This window comes from Orbicella faveolata, unplaced genomic scaffold (assembly GCF_042242905.1).
Source record: "Orbicella faveolata isolate gen_17 unplaced genomic scaffold, um_ofav_v1 contig_1, whole genome shotgun sequence".
Classification (NCBI taxonomy): domain Eukaryota; kingdom Metazoa; phylum Cnidaria; class Anthozoa; order Scleractinia; family Merulinidae; genus Orbicella; species Orbicella faveolata.
In genome coordinates this window covers 21,809,302-21,830,455 of record NW_028301536.1, presented here as the reverse complement: position 1 = coordinate 21,830,455, position 21,154 = coordinate 21,809,302, and the positions used below count along the sequence as shown (strand labels likewise).

The window sequence follows — 21,154 nt, the reverse complement described above, 5'->3', positions numbered from 1 at the left end:
TCTAGGCTATTGGTAGTTGGTGGGGCAAGCATTTGGACAGGAAACGTGTAGTCATGGATGTTCTCGATGGAAGCAATGCCAACAGCTTCTGGCTCATCCCGTGCAGTGGTGTCATAAATGAAAATCAGCACAAGAATGCCTTGTTCCCTTTGGAGAGTGATTTAGTTCTTTTGACGCTTGCAGTCACTGATGGAAGAGGTGAGAGTAACCAGTCATAACCATTTGCCAGGTGCTAAGCACACACATGTACGCAATGCAGACCTATGTTTTGCGGGAGACACAAGAACCCAGTTAGGTACACTAAGTAAAGGCATTTTATAGCAGAGATGATTGTAGCTGTTTATAACTGGTCTAGGGGTAAAATAGTTTGGACTGCCCATTTGTGCCAGATACCCAAAATAGCACATACCCAAGGGGTTAACATGACTTCAACATTTGACTTGGGCAATTCGACTTGGGCTTGGATTTCACTCGGCCACTGGGCCAACCAGTAAACTCTCCGTACTTCATCAATATAGCCAGCTATCGGCTGCAGCATCTGTAATTGAAAACCAAACCTATTGGGAAATGCAAAAGCCCTTGTACAGTGTTAACGATTTTCTCTTCCTTGTTGATTTCTCTTTTGCAGCTGGTAGTAATGAGCAGTCATACTCCGGCCGATCAGTGTTTGGTTTTGTGGAGAAAGCTGACGTTAAAAGAGTTCAGTCAACCAGAAATGGTGGAGATGATAGTACGAGTGGATTTCCGCAGTAATCCCCTTCCCCAATAAAAATAAACCCGCAGCAATCAAAGAAATAAAAAGTCCTTCCAAACTTTCCCCTCCCAAATGAAAGCCCATTCTCGGCTTGTATCTAGTTTTGTTATTGTAATTTTTCAGAGAGCTAAATTTGTTCTGTATTTACAAGCATACATGTAAGAGTGTACTTTCAAGCAGCATGTGGTAGGATGTAGTTTCTGTGAGGTTCCTTATGCATCAAATTGCAAATCGGTGAATGCATTGTAAGAATAGAAAAACAACCGTCTTTGCTTTAAGACAATACTTCTTAGGATTTTGTCTTTTCCTTTTGATGATTTTAGTCAGTTTAAGTTTTAGGTTTTCAAAGTTGTGTTATCGCTTTTTATATTGCAGAACCAAAATTCCAGCTGACATTGAACATCAAAACTGCTTGCAACTTTCGTCCAATGAGAAATTGCCACATTCAAGTAAAGTTTGTGACATCACTCCTAACAACGCTGCGTCAATGGTCTGGCTTGATGCATTTTAGCAAGAGTATCTTAGCCTGTGATATCCTGCGACCACGGAAAGCAGACTATTTTTGTTCAGTTGATTACAGTCAGTCATCACATCTCGCCAAGGTACTGTAAGGGATATTGGAAAATTGTGTATCTGTTACTCAGCTTACCTTTATGTCCACAGAGGTAATTGAGGTATTTATAATATGCCATAGTTTGGGTACGCCCAGTTAGTCTGTAAAATAGTGAATACCTTTCTTTATTTGCATACAAAGTAGCTTTGGTGGAGGAACCCCCAAAGGTATTAAAACTAGTTGATGTTATGTTTTGCTTGTTTGTTTGTTTCACAACCTTTATATAGTGATCGGATTCCATTACTTTCAATATTCAATTTACAGGAATACAATGGATCACAAGAAAAGGTCATCTCTACTGCAGCGAATGCTGTCCACAAGCCCTTCCCTATACCACGTATTTGCCTAGTGCAGGGACCTCCAGGAACAGGGAAATCATTCACCATTGTAGGTCTAGTCAAGGAGATATTGAGTGTAAGTTGCAATATGTGGTCAGAAATTTGAATTTGTGTTCTGTTCTCTTTTCTTGGATACAAAGCAATTCGTTTTACGCTTATTACCACAAACTGTTGAGGACAACAACTTACAATAAGAAACTGTTGTAATAAATAGAAAAAATCTTCTGGAAACTCTTACTTTGAAACTCAGAAAACTGAGAACACCAGACATAGGTATGGAATGTTATTGTGTAGCAAAGAAGAAGCTGATTAGGTGAGAGAAAACTAAAAACCAATGGTGGTTAGTTTGTGGTTTTCAGGTTTGCAAGCGTTTCCTGAACTCTACTATGATGGGCCAGGACACAACTGGCCTGTCAAAAACAAATAAAAGTGTTCACTGTTTTTTGACTCGCACAGTTACATAGTGTGGAGTGTGATAACATGTATGATTAATAAGTGGTTGATCAGTAGAGATTAATGAGTAATCAATAGTCCCCAAATTTTTTCTCGTGGAATATTCATTGAGTAACTGTTAAATACTTATCGGTTACTGGTTACACCTTGATTTCAATGGTCTTTGGTTAGCTACGTCTGGCAAAAACTGGTGTGTGTTAAATTATCTTCTTGTAACAGCGTTTTGTTTTCGTAGCGTGCTCAAGAAATGCCAGCACTTACAACATCAGGTCCATCAAATGGAAGTCTTGCAAACAGAGTGAGAATTCTGTTATGTGCACCATCTAATGCTGCCATAGATGAGTTGATTGGCCGAATGAGAGAGGCACAGATACAGCTTGACAAACGTCATGATAACAAAGAAAATTTGAGGCATAACCGGCAAAATGCTGTTAACTCAGGTTAGTTATACAGTTTTTGTGATAGTTACATATATAGTGAATCGTGCATGCGAAGTAACCGTGCAAAGGTCAGCTATTGATCACTGTGGTTGTGAAGTGACTTGCTGTTGCACATTTGCTAGTGAGCTGCAAGCAAAGTTAAGGATGTTGGCGAGGCATTTTAACTGCTGTTAGACGGATCTGTCATTATTAATTGAATGAAGGTGCTGTTGAGGTTACTGTTGTTATCTCTGGACTTCTCTTGCAACTGTGCACGCTGCTTTGATTTATCCTTCTCAAACTCATTAATAATTCATAAGGTCAACTACCAACCACAAGATGTATACCACATCACGTGCATGTGTTTGGATACCCAATGAAAAACAGTATACCACTCTCCAGTGAGAGTGGTATACACCACTAAAATATGCACAATGACAACTTGCACAAAATTAATGAATATTTATTACTCAGAAGTAAGCTTTTACAATGTGTCTCCTTTTGTTTTCAAAGTCACACCCATTCGCGTTGCTTCTTTCATTTCTGCATCCAAAACACGCCGAAATGTCACAAACCTAAGAAAGCGAAAGAAAAAAAGTAGTATTAAAAACAATGCACACAAGTAGTTTACGCGAACCAAATTGTATCCCCCAAAAATGTAACTTACCTTCGCTCGGACATGTCCAAAGGGTTCAATGCAGCACTTCCATTTACATCAGAAAGGTGGCACTTCAGTCCGCAAATAATCGAGTACAACTAACGGGAAGGATAATGTTCCCCAGAAGAATTGTTTACTTCTTGAACGAACTTCGACAGCCAGTAGTTGAGACTGCATGCAGGCATATCTGTAATGGCCGTTTCCAAAGTTTGCACTCTTTCTTCAAAGTCTTTCGTGGTAAAAAGACCGCCGGGTTCCAAAGTACAGGACTTCACTAATCGATGCGGTTTCCATTCTTCGAAAACCTTACACGACCATTTGGCTTTATAAGCTGTTGATTTCGGTACTGCATTATCAACACTTTTCTTCTCATCCTCCACACTTTTCGGCTACCGAAATCTCTTGAACAACTTTCTTGCGATATACATCCTGACTGAATGACAACTTGTAAATGCTGGCAATCCCAGCAACTTTCACATCTCAGAATAAATTAAATCGCACCATAAATGCAAATTAATTACGCCGGTAAAAAATATCATTGATATTGAAATTATCGAGGAAGGAATGTTAGACAGCAAACAATTCTAATTGGAAGCCTTTGTTTATTATTTCTTTAAGAGTGATCATGAGAAGTTATTTCCAAAACTCGTGCTTCGTGTCTCATCGGGGTATCCAAACACCTCGAAACAATAAAAGCACTCGGCCTATGGCCTCGTGCTTTCATTTGTTTCTCGGTGTTTGGATACCCCGATGAAACACTCGCTCTCGTTTTGGAAATAGTACAAGAACGATTTTTGTGTTGCACTTTCATGCCAGAGTGGAGGCATGCTGGCCTCATGGTTAGTGCGCTCGCCTCCAGATCAAGGGCTCCAGGTTCGAGCGCTGGCTGGAGACACTGCATTGTGTTGTTGCATGAGCAAGGCACTTAAAAGGACTGTGGCCAGCCTACGTCATTTTCGATGCCATCGAAATTATTGATATTACATGGTGAAGTGAAATTTTTTTGCTTTATTGAAAGTTGTGTTCCTGAAAGTATCTTTGATTATCTTTAGTAGTTTCACGGTGATTTCCTTCACTTCGACATCCTCTGAACAAAATATAATAGCCAAACTCTTGCATGCAAACAAAAACAAAGGTGTGGCTGACTAGGGCCCTTTAACTCTCACAATGTGGGTTCGAGCCCTGGCTGGGAGCATTGTGTTGTGTTCTTAGACAAGACACTTTACTCTCACAGTGCCTCTCTCCACCCAGATGAAAAAATTGGTATTGGCCAATTAAATTCTGGGGGGTGGTGGGCGGGGGGGGGGGGTAACCCTACGATGGACAAGTATCCCAATGAAATACTCCCTGTTTCTTCATGCCACTGAAACCAGACATAAGCGCCAGCCTGATGGGCCGCTTTGCCTTACTTTACTTTCATGTTATTAACATGGCACTAAACATTTTCTTTTTCATTTTTCTTTGACAAAAGCATTTGCAAACAACTGTGGAGATTTGTGCCTGGTGCGAGTAGGCCGTAAATCCCATATCCACCCATCAGTGATGAAATTCTCATTAGACAGCATGACAAAGCAGATCCTAGAAAATGCATCCTCGTCAACAACAGAGGATAATTTAAACAGTACCAAAGAAAAGCTTCAAAGCACTGCTGCTAATGAGAAGATATTACAACGTGAAATTTGGATATTACAGATGTCGCCTCAATCCAATGAGTGTGAGGTATTTGTTGTACTTTCTTGTTATTTTGTGGTAAAATACCTGCTTTGGAAGCCAGGGTTGCCACACGTCAGGAAATGTTCAAGGAAAAATTATTTTGAGTTAGCGAAAATTGACATTTTGAAGAAAGTCAGGGAACTTCTGAAAATTGAAATGATTTAACACGGCTGAGTTTAGGTGTAATACCATTGAAGGCTGGAAGAAACATTTTGTGGTCACAGCTGTGATCTCAACAGTGTTTATCCTTACTGAAGAAGGAAAATGTGTTGAGAACTTATCAGTCTTAATGAATGAGTGGAAAGGAAGGCTGTAAGGGAGGTTAGAAGTATTTGGTATTTATTTCGTCGGGAAATTGTTTCTTTTATGTCAGGGAAAAGTCAGGGAATTTTGAAAAGTGATGTCTGTGGCAATCATGTTCAAATTTTACAGTCAACTCTGTTAACAAGACACCTTGGGGACCAGTACCTGCCTTTGGTAGAGAGGTGTCTTGCCTTGAGGGAGCCAGGCTAAAGGAAGGGAACCAGTTTTGATTCAAAAAGTGTGTTTCCAAGCCGTGCTGCATATTCAACATTAATAGTGCGGCCAGCAAAGCATTTCTCAAGTTCCAGATTAGTAGTTGTCTACAAACCAATGCGTCTGTCATAAAGAAGTGACTGTTTAGACAGGGCTCACTGAATTTGCAAATACTGGTCTAATTGTGATGTGTTATCAACAGCTCGAGAAACTGGAAACCAAAAAGGCAAACCTCATCAAACTCAAAAACACCCTGGAGCAGCAGTACCGTCGAGAGAAAGACAAGAAAGCCAACAAGCGTCGGGAAGAATCACGGATAAGAAAAGAAATCCTTCAGTGTGCTGATGTAATCTGTACCACTCTGAGTGGGGCTGGTAGTAGCAGCTTGAAGCAGGACCTGGCAGGACGGTGAGAACTGCTATATTGTTACTTTTTAAGCCATGTTAGACTGCTGGCAGCCGGTCATAGTCAGATGAGTGTTTATCAATGAACACGAACACATAAGGGCAGTATGGATGTGTTTCTTCTTGTGAGTGCCACACTCATTTCTCGTCCCAATCCCTTCTAGCCTGCCTTGCCTTGTAATCCTTGCCTCATTTCGAGAGAAAGACAGAATGTCAGCAGTCTTAAGTCATATTGTCTTGAGTCAATATTCTCAAAGGAAATGTTACTGAACCTTTGGAAAAACGTTCTGAGAAGGATAAGATATCTTTAGATAAACTCTCTTGCCGATCAGCAACAAAATGTTTTGTTAAGAGTAAATTCGTCACGCCTACAGCCGAACGAAGGATGAAAGAAGCCAGTCTAAAAGAACATACAATGCAACTCATTTATAGCCTTCCGTTTAATGTTACCAAGACACTAGACTCGCCATTTTCCAATACAAAATAATTCATCACATTCTTCCCACAAATTCGACACTTTTTAGAGATTCAATCAAGGAACATGATAAATGTCACCTAAAGACAAACGTTAACCCATCTTTTTGCTACCTGTTCGGAAGCTCGGCTTTTTTGGTCTCTCTTTACTAATTGGTGGAGCTCGAAAAACGGAGATAGGATCACTCTCGATAAAAAGCAAATAATATATGGCGTGGCAGATAACTTCGCTCGTCATCTTGGCTTAAACCTCTGCTTGATTATAGCCAAATATTATTTATATACTGCCTCAAGAAAAGAAGAAGAGTTTTATTTCGATGCTTTCTTAGCGATTTTGACAAACAAAATTAAGATTGAGAAACATAAATCTAAGTCACAAATCAATATGTGAGAAAGCCTCCTATTGTAGCTAACCCCCTACATGAAAGTAATGTAAGATATTAAGAAATTGTAAATATTGTTAGTATTGTAAGTTTTGTTGGTATCGTTAAATTGTAAGTTACGTTAACATTGTAAGTAGAGTAGGCAATTTTTGTATGTAATGTAATGTTATTGCAAAAAAAAAAGTCATATTGGGGTTTTGAGCTCATGTTATGTTGTCATTGGTGGGGCTTTGAAGTAGCTGCTTGAATTAGGACTTAGACGGACAGTCGCTATGCCACCAGCTTTTAACAATGACTTGATTTGTTTTTAATTTACCTTGTTTTGTCACGTAGACGTGTCTGCCCTTTCACTTGTGTTATCGTGGATGAGGTAAGACTGGAATCAAATAGACATATTTTTGTTTATTCTTGTTCTTTTGTTGAAGCTGTTGTTATTCTACTTATGTATGTTATCCATTGTCGTAACCTCGTAACTAAAATTTAATATTGTAACTGGCCACGAGAGACGTTCCTATCAAAACATTCCTTTCGTAAAAAAATGTTCCTTTTTCTGAAATGACTGTTAAAGAAAATTGCCATGTATGTATCAAAAGAAAACAACAGCAGAATAAACGTGGAATTTCTTACAAAAAACTAGTATTTTGCAGGCCTGTCAGTGTAATGAACTGGATTTACTCATACCACTGTGGTTTCAAGCATCCAAACTGGTGCTCGTTGGAGATCCCGAACAGTTGCCGTCCACTGTATTGTCAATGGTATGTCAAAGCTAAGTCAGTGTTTAGTTCCGCTGCTTGCTGTTTTTCTATCGTTTTGGAGTAATGTTACCGTTTGGGTCGTATCCTCTTTAGTTTCTCAAGCCTTTACGTATCAGTTTTGGCAGATCACGCAGGTGTGTTTGGCTGAAACTGTCAATCTCTGAATCTCTTTGTGAAGTTAAATTATAATGTAGTTAAATGAAATTTAACATAGTTAACGACTAGGAGCTAGTCTGGTCAGTAGCGTTTTTGTAGGCGGTTGTCAGTGTCTTGGCCGTCTGTGAGCGTTTGGTTAGCGTTTGGTGCGTTTTGTAGCGTTTGATATAGTTCAATGAAATTTTACATAGTTTATGACCAGGAGCCAGTCTGGTCAGTAGCGTTTTTGTAGGCGTTTGTTGGTGCCTTGGCCATCTGTTAGCGTTTGTTTAGCGTTTGGTACTTTTCTGTAGCGTTTGCAACAGTCATATGGTCGTGAGAGCCCTGGGGCTTACATTGTCCAGTGGTATATTTGGTTAGTACATGTGTTGTCGTCCCATGTGCTCGCAGTGTGTTCATCGCTCTGTTAGTGTGGCGTTGTGGATTGAATTATAGTTTAGCGGTTCTCGGCGTTCTCCCTATTGCTTCGTTAGCTATCTCGGTCGCTGTCCCGGTTAAAACAGAAGTTCTTCGATCTTCGACTGTGGCGTTTTTGTTTCGTCCTGTCTCCACCGCCGTGTTGTGGTTCATCTTCACTTCTCTTGTACCTGGTCCGATAGTGTGCTCGCCGTTCAGATAGCGTGGAGTTTTGGCGGGCTTAGTGTAGCGGTTCCCAGTTGGGGATAAAAAGAAATTTCGTCATTCATCCACCAGGGTTTCTTCGCCTGCTCTCGTGTTTTTGGTTCGTCTTTAACTCGCTCGTCGCTGGTTTGTACATCATGCCGAACCCACCTCGTTCAACCAACAATAGCTTGTCTGCCGGACTTCGTTCGGAGGACTTACCTCTGTTGTCTTCCGCGCCGACAGTGGTTTCAACGGCTCCCTCTGGCCCTGTGGCGCCTTTGGCCGTCGATTCGATCGCGGAGGCTGTTGTTCGCGCACTTGGAAGCTCCCTTCCTACCATCATCTCTTCAATTCAAGGGAACGCCCCCTCGCCGTTAAATTCCTCCGTCCCTGGCACTTCTGCTGGCGTTGCTCCATCTAGCTCCTCCGAATCGACTGCTGTTTCTTGTGATGCCAACGTTTCATCTGTGGCTTCTGGGGCGTCGTCAGGTATGTTTACTTTGCCTGCTTTTGTTCCTACTTTTTCTCCCGTGTCGGCCATCACTGACTCGAGCTCGGCCCGCTTCGTGGCCCCCATCACCTCTCCGTTCGCTAGTTCCAGTGTAGCCAGTAGCCTGCCAAGCCTCGGTAATTCTGCATCAGTGACCAAGTCTGAGAAAGCTTTTATTGTCGGTCCGGGTCATGCACCAATCCTGGCAAAATTGGCCAAGAAGATCATAGAAGGCCAGTTCGTGGAGTTGGCGGATCTGCTTACGGTAAATCTTCGCGCTGTGGAACAGGAACCACAGACCTTCCTGGAAATTTGTTTTGTCCCGTTCCAGTTTCCATTCCAGTTTCAGTTCCAGTTTCAGTTCCAGCTACGCCCTGCATTACAGCTGTCTCTGTTGCTCCGTTATCTCTGGTTTCTAAGGTCTCACCATTACAGCTGGATCAATTTCAAGCGGAGTTGCGCCATCATCCCGATGAATCAGCTGTAGCTTATGTGATTTCTGGCATACAGGATGGATTTCGGATAGGATTCGACCCCTCCTTGGTGTCACTCAAATCTGCATCTTTGAACATGCGTAGCTCTTCCAAACACCCAGCAGTGATTGACTCCTACTTACAAAATGAAGTCTCTTCCGGCAGGGTGGCAGGTCCTTTTCCAATGCCGCCACTTCCGTCTTTGCACATAAGTCGTTTTGGGGTGATCCCCAAAAATAATTAGCCTGGGAAGTGGCGTCTCATTTTGGACCTCTCCTCACCTGAGGAGAAAAGCGTTAATGACAGCATCCCTAAGCCCCCGTTTACAGTTCAGTACGTTTCAGTGGATGCCTTCATTGATGGCATAATGACTCTGGGCCGAGGAACATTAATGGCCAAGTTTGACGTGGCCAGTGCATATCGGAATGTGGCAATCCACCCGGATGATCGCCCCCTTCTTGGCATGAAGTGGCGTGGGCAATATTTTGTGGATATGGTGCTCCCATTTGGGCTGCGTTCTGCACCATTCATCTTTACTGCCATTGCAGACTTGGTTGAATGGATTCTGGTTCAAAATTATGATGTCACATTTCTCCGTCATTACTTGGACAATTTCCTCACCTTGGGCCCACCGGCTTCCCCTGTCTGCCACAACAACCTTCAAACCTGTGTTCAACTGTGTAAAAAACTTGGTCTACCACTTCATCCAGATAAGCTGGAGGGACCTGCGACTCATCTTACAATCCTTGGGATTGAACTTGACTCTGAAAAACTTCAGGCGCGGCTCCCGGCTGACAAGAGAGTTAGAATTGTTACACTGTTAGATGAGTGGGCTGCAAAACGTTTTTGTAAACGTTGTGAGCTGGAATCACTGATTGGCCACCTCCATCACGCCTGCAAGGTTGCCCTACAGGGTAGGACATTCCTTCGCTGGATGATCAACTTGCTTTGTGCCTTTCGCCGCGATGATTACCCCATTAGGCTTAACCAGGAATTCCGACGGGATATAACATGGTGGCGGGAGCTGTTCCAAACTTGGGATGGCCTCAGTTTTTTCTGTATGCCCACATGGGCCCCTCTCCCGGACTTCCAGGTCTCGTCGGATGCAGCTGGCTCTTTGGGATACGAAGCTATTTTTAAATCCCACTGGTTTTCTGGTGCCTGGTCAGTTGTACAAAGTTCATTATCTATAGCGTATAAGGAACTCTTCCCAATTGTGGTAGCAGCCTATCTGTGGGGCTCTCAGTGGGTATCTCGGTGGGTCGAGTTCTTATGTGACAATGAGTCCGTGGTGGCTGTACTTAAGTCTGGCACCTCGTGGGACAAAAGCCTAATGGTGTTGCTGCATTATTTGACTATGCTGGCCATCCGTCATTCCTTTTTGTTTACAGCTTCATCAGTTCAAGGTAAAGCTAATCCAGTTGCTGATGCACTCTCTCGATTCCAATTTCAGCGGTTCAGACGCCTGGAGCCACATGCCGACCCGACCCCATCCCAGATTCCTGCTTCCCTTTTGGCAGTGCTTCAGATGCCTTGACTCAGAAGTGTCAGTTCCTACTTACCCAAGGTCTTGCACCATCCACCCGACGAGTGTGCCGATCTGCCCAACGTCGATTTATAGACTTTTGCCGCCAGGATGGTCGTGCAAACCAGGATGGCTACAGTCCCCCAGCCAATGAGGAGACTCTCATGCGCTTTGCTTCTTTATTGGCAGATAACCTGAACCATTCCTCCATCAAGGTCTATCTTTCAGCAGTACGCTCCCTTCATATTGACCATGGCCTTCCAGATCCTTTAGTCAACTGCCTTCGTTTGCAGCGTTTACTTAGGGGCATTAAGCGGGTTCAGGGTCCAGCTTCACCTAGGCACCTACCTATCACAGTAGATCATCTGAAGGTCATTCAGCGCTCTTTGGACCTGTCTACTAGGGACCATGCGATGTTGTGGGCTGCGTTCTGCTTGGGATTTTTTGGTTCTTTGCGTGCCGGGGAGTTCACAGTCAACTCTGTGTTTGATCCTAACATCCATATGACTGTTAGCGACATGCAAGCAGACTCCTTAGTGAACCCCTCGTGTTTTAAAGTCCGTATCAAGTGCTCCAAGACAGACCCCTTCCGCATGGGTTGTGATATCTACTTAGGGCGTGGCTTGGGCTCTGTGTGCCCCATAACGGCTTTGGGCAATTACTTGTCTCTGCGTGGGTCCGCTCCAGGGCCACTGTTTATATTTAGCGATGGTCGTCCCCTTACCCGGCAGCAGTTATCATCCTCTGTGCAGTCCATCCTAAATGAGGCAGGGTACTCTGGCTCATACTCTGGTCATAGCTTCCATATTGGGGCAGTGACAACTGCAGCGGCGCGGGGAGTTCCAGATCACCTTATCAAGACCTTAGGGTGGTGGTCTAGCGATGCCTACCAGATCTATATCCGAACTCCAGTTAGTTCCATTGTCCGTGTATCCTACCAGTTGGTGGCTTAACAGGTAGTGGATTACTCTGGGTACCAGTGGGGGTGGGTGCCTCAGGCTGGGGTTGTCGGGGGCTGTGGCCTTGGTGCCCCGAGCCCCTTACTCCGGGTTGTTCCATCCCGGAGATCCCTTCGGCATGGCGCCGAGGGCTCGTGGCTTGGTTGCAGGTTGGGCAGGCCAGTCGGGTGTTCTAGCGCCTTGGGGATGTGACTGCGGTTGCAGCCCCCGGGCTTCGTAGGCACCTTCCCTCCACTAGCGACTTGGGCGTTAAATGTAGTTAAATGAAATTTAACATAGTTAACGACTAGGAGCTTGTCTGGTCAGTAGCGTTTTTGTAGGCGGTTGTCAGTGTCTTGGCCGTCTGTGAGCGTTTGGTTAGCGTTTGGTGCGTTTTGTAGCGTTTGATATAGTTCAATGAAATTTTACATAGTTTATGACCAGGAGCCAGTCTGGTCAGTAGCGTTTTTGTAGGCGTTTGTTGGTGCCTTGGCCATCTGTTAGCGTTTGTTTAGCGTTTGGTGCTTTTCTGTAGCGTTTGCAACAGTCATATGGTCGTGAGAGCCCTGGGGCTTACATTGTCCAGCGGTATATTTGGTTAGTACATGTGTTGTCGTCCCATGTGCTCGCAGTGTGTTCATCGCTCTGTTAGTGTTGCGTTGTGGATTGAATTATAGTTTAGCGGTTCTCGGCGTTCCCTCCCTATCCCCCCCTTTCTTTTCAGCATTTTATTTTTTTTATTTATTTATTTATTTATTTATTTATTTACTTATTTACTTATTTACTTAGTTATTTAATTTTTTTTTTTTTTTCCACCAATGCCGTCTGGCTTGAGTGTGACGGGTGCCTGTAGGGGGCTTGGCGCGGGGGGCTCGTGGCTTGGTTGCGGGTTGGGCAGGCCAGTCGGGTGTTCTAGCGCCTTGGGGATGTGACTGCGGTTGCAGCCCCCGGGCTTCGTAGGCACCTTCCCTCCACTAGCGACTTGGGCGTTAATTTATACTTAACTGCCAAATTCTAAGATATGGTATTTTCACTCTATCCCTACTGAATGCACGTCTTGTAGAAAGCAAAAGAGAAGTTATATGGACGATCCATGTTTGAAAGACTCTACAGATTCTTCAGGCATCACAAAGAGGGTAAATATTAGAGGAATCTTAGTTGTATGCTTGATTGGATACCTAAGTTGTAGCACTGTTCTCTAAAATCCAGGAAATTGCGCTGGCTCCTTATCAATATTCCAACTTAGGGATATCTGCATGAACAGTTTGTCTCATCGACTCCGTTCTTTTACTTGTATGTTCCTGAAAACAGTGCAGGTTTTATTTCAACAGGGACTTACGGGTAACTAAAAGCCAAACACCGAACGTTTAGCAGTATTCTTCCTGAAATCATGGTCAACAAGAGAAAAAAGAGAGGAACTGAATCTTAACAAGCATGGTTGCGTTCAACAACCAGGGGCGACACTTGTTCCTTGTCCAAGGCCAATACGCTAACTTTAAACCACTGTATCACGGTCTGGCTTAATGGGAAAAGGTTTTGGTTGCTTGCCCTGCGTTTTTTTCAACGATTGGCTTCTCCCCTGAAATAATTTCTACGTAACGTCTGTTATTTCCTCAGCATGCACCAGGTGCTCCGTTATTTGGCTGTTATCTTTTCGATATTTATTATAATCATGATTGGCTTTTGTGCCACACTGCTCGCACGGATATAAAATGTGTAAATTATCCATAGAAATGGGGAAACCAGTACTGATGTTGGAGGAACAGTATCGAATGCATCCAGAAATTGCAGCCTTTCCTTCTAGCCATGTTTACAACAACTGTCTCAGGAGCCACAGGTTAGATACTGTTGACTAACTGCTCTTGTGTTGCTTTACTACTCAACTTGTAAAGGTGCACTGCAAATCTTAGTACAACTGTTCTTCCCAAGAATTGTTCGCTGAACGTTATTGTAATTTCTCATACTTGGTTGTGAAGTAGTCATCTTTGAATTGATCATCTGTGCAGTCTGACTGCTAAAGTCTGCTGAGTACTAGTCATATTTTAACTTCCTGCTGCGTGAACTTCATAAAGCACGGTCTTAGATACCATATGACAACTAAGTTCATACATCCCCAACCCCTCTGCCCTTGTCTGTCACTCAGTCCGTCTGTCCGTCTGTCTGTCTGTCTGTCTGTCTGTCTGTCTGTCTGTCTGTCTAGTCTGTTAGATTGCCTTAACCCTTTTATCTGTTTGTCAGCCTGTGGCATGCCTGTTTGATTGTGTTTGAAAATCTCTTGCAAAATCATAAATAATCAAAATAAAATAATCATAATCAAATACTTACACAGTGTTAACCAAAATATGGTATGAGTTTTTATGTCCTACCTATTTGTCTTAATATTGTAGCTCGTTAGACAAGAGGCCCTTTCCATTGGCAAAGCACTATGCACTGTTTGACGTCCACCGTGGAGGGGAAATTTCTCAGGATAGAGGGTAAAGTTGGCCCATGATTATCTTATGTCCAGCCATAACCAACGTTCGGAATTGCCAGTTCTCCTTAGCCATTCTAAAATTGTGTTGCTTGTAGCTCGTTTTCTTAACTGTCGTTGGAAAAACGGACTGTTGAATTTATCTGATGGTATAGGTAATGGTATGAATGTGAGTGTTATTAAGGATGCACCTTGCATTGCACGAGCCTTTGGGCGAGTGCAATTTGAAACAGTTTTCAACTATCACTTGTGGGGTAAATCCTTAATTGTCCGAGCTTTGATATGATTACTCATTTATGATATGACTGAGAAAATTATGAATACGCCTGTATTTATTTCCACTGCAGTGCAAATTACAAATGTACGAGAAATTTGCATGCTTTCAGCCATTCACAGTGAAGAAAAGAATAAGACTTTTCCACAAGAGAGCATGTCGGATTTGATCTTTATTGATTTTTGTCCATTTATTTCCAATACACTTGTCCCACACACCTATGCCATTTTGAATACCAAAGACACCACAGTACAATAGTCTAGTGTATGTAGAATTAATGAAAGACAACACATTTATCAGCAATTCACTCGCAGCTCTCTTCAAGAGTCATACTGTACGCCTTAAAAGTTGTCGACTGACTGTTCCTTGTTACATCTTAACCTATGTTAAAAGGGCTCAGTCACGGTATTTTGAGTTATTTTTGCCACATACAAAATCACCCTTAAGTGGTAGGAAACCTAAAAATAGCAGTTTAATAAGAAAGAAAAACACCAAAGAGATAATGATAAACCGTAAAGGAACAAGGATGGCTAAGGATCGAGAAGATTAACACAGATTACAAACGACGAATTTGAACAATTGAGGCTAAACTTTTCAATGTGCGCAAACCGTGACTGAGCTCCTTTAAAGCCATTTTTGTTTCCGGTGTTGTCTACAGAGCATTATCTAACCCAGCTGAGGTAGATCTGATTGTCAAGCTGTGCCGTGATCTGGCAAAGATACTGCACGTGGAGAGTGTTGGCATTATCACACCATATCGCCAACAAAAAGGCGAGATTCAGAGTAGGCTTATGGATGAGTGAGTATAATTTTTGTTGTTAGGAAAATGTGTGAATCAAAAACTTTGTACACCTCACCTGTGCAGACAGACAGACAGACAGACAGACAGACAGACAGACAAGGAAACGTTTTCTAGTGCTTCAAGTAGGATGTTTCTAGTTATGTGGCACCATGACTTTCGTCAGTATGAAGGCTTGCAATATTGTCACTGTATTCAGTCACTATAGACCTTTTTTCAAGGCTTTCTGCTTCCCCTGAAACGACTGTACAGGTTCTTTAATTTCAAAGTGTAGAACAGAAATCTTATCGATATGAAAGGAAAGTTGCACTCTTTGCTTTCCATTTTTGCTTCACCTGGCTTTTAAACGTTTCGTTTTGTCGACGCCCTGTTGTATGTGCTTGTTTTAGGGGTTTATCCAGAGGTGAAGCTACAATTGAAGTAAACACAGTTGATGGCTTTCAGGTAAGTTTTGAACTTTCGTATATCGTGGTAACTGTGCGACTTTGGTGATCATTCAATAAGCTGCATGTTACTATTTCATTTTCAGGGAAGGGAGAAAGATGTCATCATTTTGAGTTGTGTTCGAGCACAGAATTGTTTTGGTTCTATAGGGTAAACAGTTTTTCTTGGTCATATTACATAGATTTTAAGTTTCAGTCGCCACTAAGGGCACAGTCTGATGATCGCTTTAAGCGTGAAACTCGAGTAACTGTAGTTTCTATCTCGATTTGTATTTCGCTCTGCATGCATTTGTATCGAGCACTCCTACCATTGTGTGAAACCACTTCTATTTTTCTCTGTTTAGAGTTTAAGTTGTAGATTTTAAATTAAATAACGTAGATTTGAAATTGTATATATCTTACGTTCATTCAGGACTTGATTGTAAAGACTCACGTCTCCTGACTGACGTTTTTTCAATAAGAAATAAAGACCTCATTCATTCGTTCATTCATCCATCCATCCATCCATCCATCCATTCATTAATTCATTCATTAGCTAGTAGCACTCCCTGAAACCAAACTAACATGATTACACTGGTACTATTCCATGATTCCTTAATAAGAATGAACGTTCGGAGATTACGTGGGTTATGGGTCTACCATTTTTGGAAGCCATCTAAGTAAAACAATTGTTAAATGCTCTGTGTGTACCGCGAGATACCTTACCCCAGAATTTTATCACATTCACAAGCTCACCACATTTTCATCTTCATCGTTTTCTCCTTTGACTCAACACGTATCCGTTTCGTTTGTAGGTTTCTTAGTGATAAGCAACGAATGAATGTCGCCCTAACAAGAGCACGACATGCGCTTTATGTTTTTGGTCACATGAAAACTCTCAAGGTAGGAAAATATTGGAAATATCCTTGCATGTGTTTCTTCAATTGCAAGATTCCAGTATATCTTGGAAAAGTATTCAAATGAATACTTTTTCTGTGAGTTATGAAGAGGTTTCGATATCGGCTGTCCTCCAATTGTTTACGCGGTTAATTATGGAAGTTACATGCTCTTATCTTTGTGTCTTGCAGGGAGGTTCTCCCGACTGGAAAGCCTTGGTCGATGATGCAGAGGAGAGACATTGCTTGTTTCCTGTTGAATCTCCACGAGAGGTGCGGTCAGTTCTTTCCATCCGCTTAACCAACGACATCCATTCTCCTGCTAAAGACCCTCGGTCAAAGACCAAACACATCTCAGCGCAAGCGAGTGATTCTCACGATAACAGTTCCAGTAGCAATGACTTTGGTGTACACCAGATGGATGCACCTCTTGAAGGTTCTTGCTCTGGTTCAGCAGTGGAACGCAATGAAGGGCAAGTGAAGCCAGTTTCTACCAGTAGAAGAGAGCCGTCGGCAACTGTGGAACGAAGGGCTCACACGTCGGCAGCAGAAATGGCCAGCAGTGAACCGTTACTTGGTAACGGTCAGCGAGATGGCCATGCTGCAGAAAGTGGGAAGATGATTGTCAATTCCTCACGCAGTACTAGGCAAGAACAACAGAAACATGAGAAGGAAGGGGTACGATATAAAGATCGTCACCAAAAAGAGACTAGGGAAGTGTCAAGACACCGTTCGAGATCTGATGATCATCGTAGTGATCCTCGCCGTCATGGAAACCGAGACATCAGGAAGAGGGACCATCACCACAGGAGTCACCATAGGCGAGAACAGAAAAATGGAGCCCCTGTTGAGTCAAATTCAAACCGCAATCAGAGGGAACATCGCAGGTACCATTCGTCACACCGCGATGGTGATTATGATCATCGTGATCGTGATCGTGAGCGAGTTGAAGGCAGTGCATTTCAGGGAAGACAAATGGAACCAGGCCAAAATATCATGAAACTAGACACAAGATTTCCCTCAACAATCACCACTTCTTTGGACGAAAATGAAGTTTCTAATGAAGACGAGATACATTGTAACAACGGACTTGAAATAGGCACACAGGATCCTCATTTCATTTCTCTTATCGAATACAGTGCGGCTCATAATGCGGAGCATTTTGTTAAATTACGCCAGCAAGAACGGCAATCCAGTAAATCTCCGGCGTCGCCTGTTGAAAATGGATGGTCACCAGCTGAGCGTGAATGGTCACCAGCTGAGCGCGAATGGTCACCAGCTGAACATGAATTCACATCAACTGAAATTGAATTTTCACCAGCTGAAACCACAGAGTCACCTAAGGAAACAACTTCAACCAGGGTGCCAAACCCAGGGGTTTCCAGAAGAATTGAAACAACTGTAAGCAGAGTTCCGAACCCAGGGGTTTCCCCTAGAGTTGAAACAACAGTAAGCAGACTTCCCAACCCAGGGGTTTCCCCTAGAGTTGAAACAATATTGAGCAGAGTTCCCAAACCAGGGGTTCAACCTAGCGTTGAAAAAAATGTAAGCAGATCGTCAAACGCAGTAGCTTCCACTAGAGTTAAAGAAGCTGTAAGCCATGCTCCAAATCCAGGGGTTTCTGCAACTCCAAACCCACTTCCCACTCGAATCACCCAACACAGGTCCTCTAGCTACTCTTCGGCTGCGACTTTGCCATCCACATCTTATACTACACATCCAAATACACTATCACGTAGAACTTCTGGAGCTGCAGCTAGTTCTTTTAGTCTCTCGTCTGGGCCTGATATTTCACAGCCCTCGACCTCAGGAGGTAACCGGTCGCTCGATCGAAGAGAAAGTAGAACTGAACTAGACCCAGGCGCTCAAAGAGCGTCAGACATAGTAAGGCAGCGGTATCCTCCTGTAGAAGGCCCACCGGTAATCCCAATTTCAAGTGTTGTTGGAATCTGGAACCTCCATGGAGGATCTCGGAAACGAAAAGCACATGCCGACACTGGAGACGTCAATTCGCTGAGACAAAGAGCCAGCGGCGGCGGCGTCAGCTCGCCACCAAAGAGATCAGCTAAAGGTGCCACCAAGAAAAAGATGCGACAAGAAACGAAGAAGTACCAAGAAAATTTCAGAGGGAGAAAGAATTGGAAATGACTGACTACAGTAATGGCTATTGTGACATTCCAGTTTATCCCTTAAACATTTTCTTCAAGAGGACACTACATTCAAGCGACAGATAGCGGCACAATTATTGCAAACTCGAATCCAGTTGTTTTTTAAAAGACTAGAACATTGTGGCAAGGAAGCAAAACATCTAATCAGCATGTGTAAATAAGTGACTTTCCGACAAATAACACAAAGATTTTTAAATACCTCGATAAAATCTAAACGTTGGGACAGAATTCACTTAGGAAATCAATCAACCTCGAGTAGAATTCGTGTTAAAAGCGTCAACCTCGTTTTCAAAGTTCTCAAAATTGCGCGAAATGAATTCAAACCCTTTCCATTCCAAAGGAAAACTCAGCAAGTTTGAAAATGACATTTTACAGTTACTTATTCAGTGGAATCCCGCCTAGAGAAACAAAAATTTGGAGATTCAAAAAATCGACCGTAAATTTTTCCTTACTTTTTTTTGTCAAGTTGGCAAGATGTTTCCTCCAATAATAGGGGAGTTAGAGGGGTTTGGAAAAGTGCAATTTCCACTGTAATAGTGTTTTCACGTGACGTCATCAATTTTTCAAATCCAAAACTGAAGGTTTTACCCTCATCAGGCTTAAGAGGTACTAAATTTATATCTGTTTACAACGTTCCAGCTCAATAGCGTCCTTCGTTTGGAAAACAGCGCATTTTGAATTTCGAGTTATGGCGGTGCAAGACATAAAGGTAAGATCGCGTTTGTCGAAAATTACACACCTATCTCGTGATTTTTACGTATTTAGGAGTTAAAGTATTAGGAAGAGTACTTGTGTAAATGTTTTGTGGTTCGGTTCAAATAATCAGTCGAATAGATACATAGGCGTAAGAGCAACTTTTTGCTAGGGGAGGCGGTGAGCCATTTGCCCAAAAAATTCGCTCAAGTTGTCCAAATATGTACGAAACTGAGTCGAAAAGAAACGAGGGTCACTAACGGTGCACTGACGTAGACCTACATATGAAGAGAAAATATTCTTACATATGATTCTGTCATATAAGTTCATAAAACACGTTAAAAGATATAGCTGTCTCTGCCATTTCGACGGCCGAAGATTTCAATGATATGATCCATGTCATTGTAGACTACAGAGTTGGCATATGCCCTTTCAATGTTAATAAGTGCGATGTTGCTGACACGTTTATGCCCCATGGTGCTGCGGAGGATAGTTTTTAATCTGCGCAACGCACTGAATGATCTGCAGAACACGATGTAGCAGGTATCACTGCAAGGATATGTACCACATTAGAAAATTCTGGAAACATCAAATAGATCATTCTCGTGCATTGTCTCCAGCATTTCTGAAACAGTCATACAGCCTAATCCGCGCGCACGACGAAAACTCACGTACATTTTCTGCTCGGCTTCCAGAATCTCGCCGTCGATTTTGTAAAATTTAGCAACGCGGGAGAAGCTTTCTTTATTAGGTGTTCACTATGACAGATATTTTCCAAAGCACAGAGTATTTTCTGGTCATTTCCGCTTAACCTGAGCTCAATATGCGAGTCAATAATAATAATAAAAAGTTGTTGTTGTTGTTGTTGTTGTTGTTGTCAAGCTCGGACAGCACCTTGTCGATGGACGCATAGTAAGTGTTAATACGGTGGTGCGATTCCGGTGTCAGCTGCGTTTGTCTTTGCGCATGTTCATCTACAAGGGCTTGAAGGCGGTGCGATGGCGTTTGTCTGGGGTGCCCTGGCTTCTCGTAATTCAAACTGAGAATTGGTCAGCCACTTCTTCATTTTCAGACCCATTGCTGATACTATCTGCCATACGCTGTTGAAACTTTACACTCCGACACTGGCGCAGGGTCTGAATGGTCATGTCGGCATTTCTACGAGCGGAGATGACGTCAACCGTCCTCCCCTGAAGATATCAGCACAGACTATAAGTGTTGCTCAGGATTACTTTCAGCACACAATCCGAAAATAAACTCCAAGTCACAAATTGCGGTTAATAAGGCTCTGCTCTCAGAGTAGGTTTTTGGATCTTTTTCTTAAGACAGTGTGAGCAGGGCTTTTACAGTGCGTTCCATTTGCCCAAATTTCTCTTGTTGCCCAAAAAATTCTGAGTTGCCCAAAATTTTGGTGGGGCTGCAGTCCCGCCCCCCCCCCCCCCCGGCCCGTACGCCTATGACTAGATAGCCAAAGTAAGTTCCAGATGTTTACACTATTTTCCCCCCGCCATATTGGAGGACTAAGGAGGTCCAACAACATGGCGGGCCCATACTATTCTCTAATTTTGCGCGGAACATTTCGACGAATATCTCAACTTTGGGACAAGGCACACACCTTAAACTTGGAGAACTGTCCTCTTTATTTATCGTCTGCCGTAATATCACAGTTTCTCGACTTTATCCACTGAATGGTTTTTGATTTTGTTTTTTATTGCGTGACAATGAACACACGCTATAGATATAGTGACTAAAAAGTTTATCTCCTCC

At 42.8% G+C, this 21,154-nt stretch overlaps 3 protein-coding genes across 4 annotated transcripts in view; all 3 read left to right on the top strand.

Annotated features, from left to right (window-relative positions):
• LOC110066427 (uncharacterized) overlaps positions 1 to 20,248 on the top strand; it is a 50,076-nt gene extending 29,828 nt beyond the window's left edge. For both annotated transcript variants that reach the window (XM_089295549.1, XM_089295558.1), the window contains exons 12-28: positions 6 to 198; positions 629 to 730; positions 1,130 to 1,356; positions 1,632 to 1,781; positions 2,394 to 2,598; positions 4,707 to 4,954; positions 5,667 to 5,872; positions 7,059 to 7,095; positions 7,373 to 7,480; positions 12,729 to 12,801; positions 13,397 to 13,502; positions 14,053 to 14,139; positions 15,068 to 15,208; positions 15,598 to 15,652; positions 15,738 to 15,802; positions 16,446 to 16,533; positions 16,719 to 20,248. In XM_089295549.1, coding sequence (XP_089151675.1) covers positions 6 to 198; positions 629 to 730; positions 1,130 to 1,356; positions 1,632 to 1,781; positions 2,394 to 2,598; positions 4,707 to 4,954; positions 5,667 to 5,872; positions 7,059 to 7,095; positions 7,373 to 7,480; positions 12,729 to 12,801; positions 13,397 to 13,502; positions 14,053 to 14,139; positions 15,068 to 15,208; positions 15,598 to 15,652; positions 15,738 to 15,802; positions 16,446 to 16,533; positions 16,719 to 18,674 — 4,047 coding nt within the window. In that variant the 3' untranslated portion in view covers positions 18,675 to 20,248. The remainder of the gene's footprint in view (positions 1 to 5; positions 199 to 628; positions 731 to 1,129; positions 1,357 to 1,631; positions 1,782 to 2,393; positions 2,599 to 4,706; positions 4,955 to 5,666; positions 5,873 to 7,058; positions 7,096 to 7,372; positions 7,481 to 12,728; positions 12,802 to 13,396; positions 13,503 to 14,052; positions 14,140 to 15,067; positions 15,209 to 15,597; positions 15,653 to 15,737; positions 15,803 to 16,445; positions 16,534 to 16,718) is intronic.
• Positions 7,501 to 9,216, top strand: LOC149118402 (uncharacterized). The gene has a single exon (XM_089284833.1). It carries the CDS (start codon positions 8,395 to 8,397, stop codon positions 9,214 to 9,216), a length of 822 nt encoding a protein of 273 aa, XP_089140959.1. The 5' UTR covers positions 7,501 to 8,394.
• LOC149118401 (uncharacterized) lies at positions 10,864 to 12,800 on the top strand. Its single transcript, XM_089295618.1, has 2 exons — positions 10,864 to 11,683; positions 12,729 to 12,800. The coding sequence occupies exon 1, from the start codon at positions 10,892 to 10,894 to the stop codon at positions 11,678 to 11,680; it is 789 nt and encodes a 262-aa protein (XP_089151744.1). The 5' UTR covers positions 10,864 to 10,891; the 3' UTR covers positions 11,681 to 11,683; positions 12,729 to 12,800.
• Positions 20,249 to 21,154: the final 906 nt, after the last annotated feature.

Excerpts from the sequence above, each read along its gene's own strand:
- LOC149118401 (XM_089295618.1), top strand. The coding sequence starts at position 10,892 with ATGCGCTTTGCTTCTTTATTGGCAGATAACCTGAACCATTCCTCCATC.
- LOC149118402 (XM_089284833.1), top strand. The coding sequence starts at position 8,395 with ATGCCGAACCCACCTCGTTCAACCAACAATAGCTTGTCTGCCGGACTT.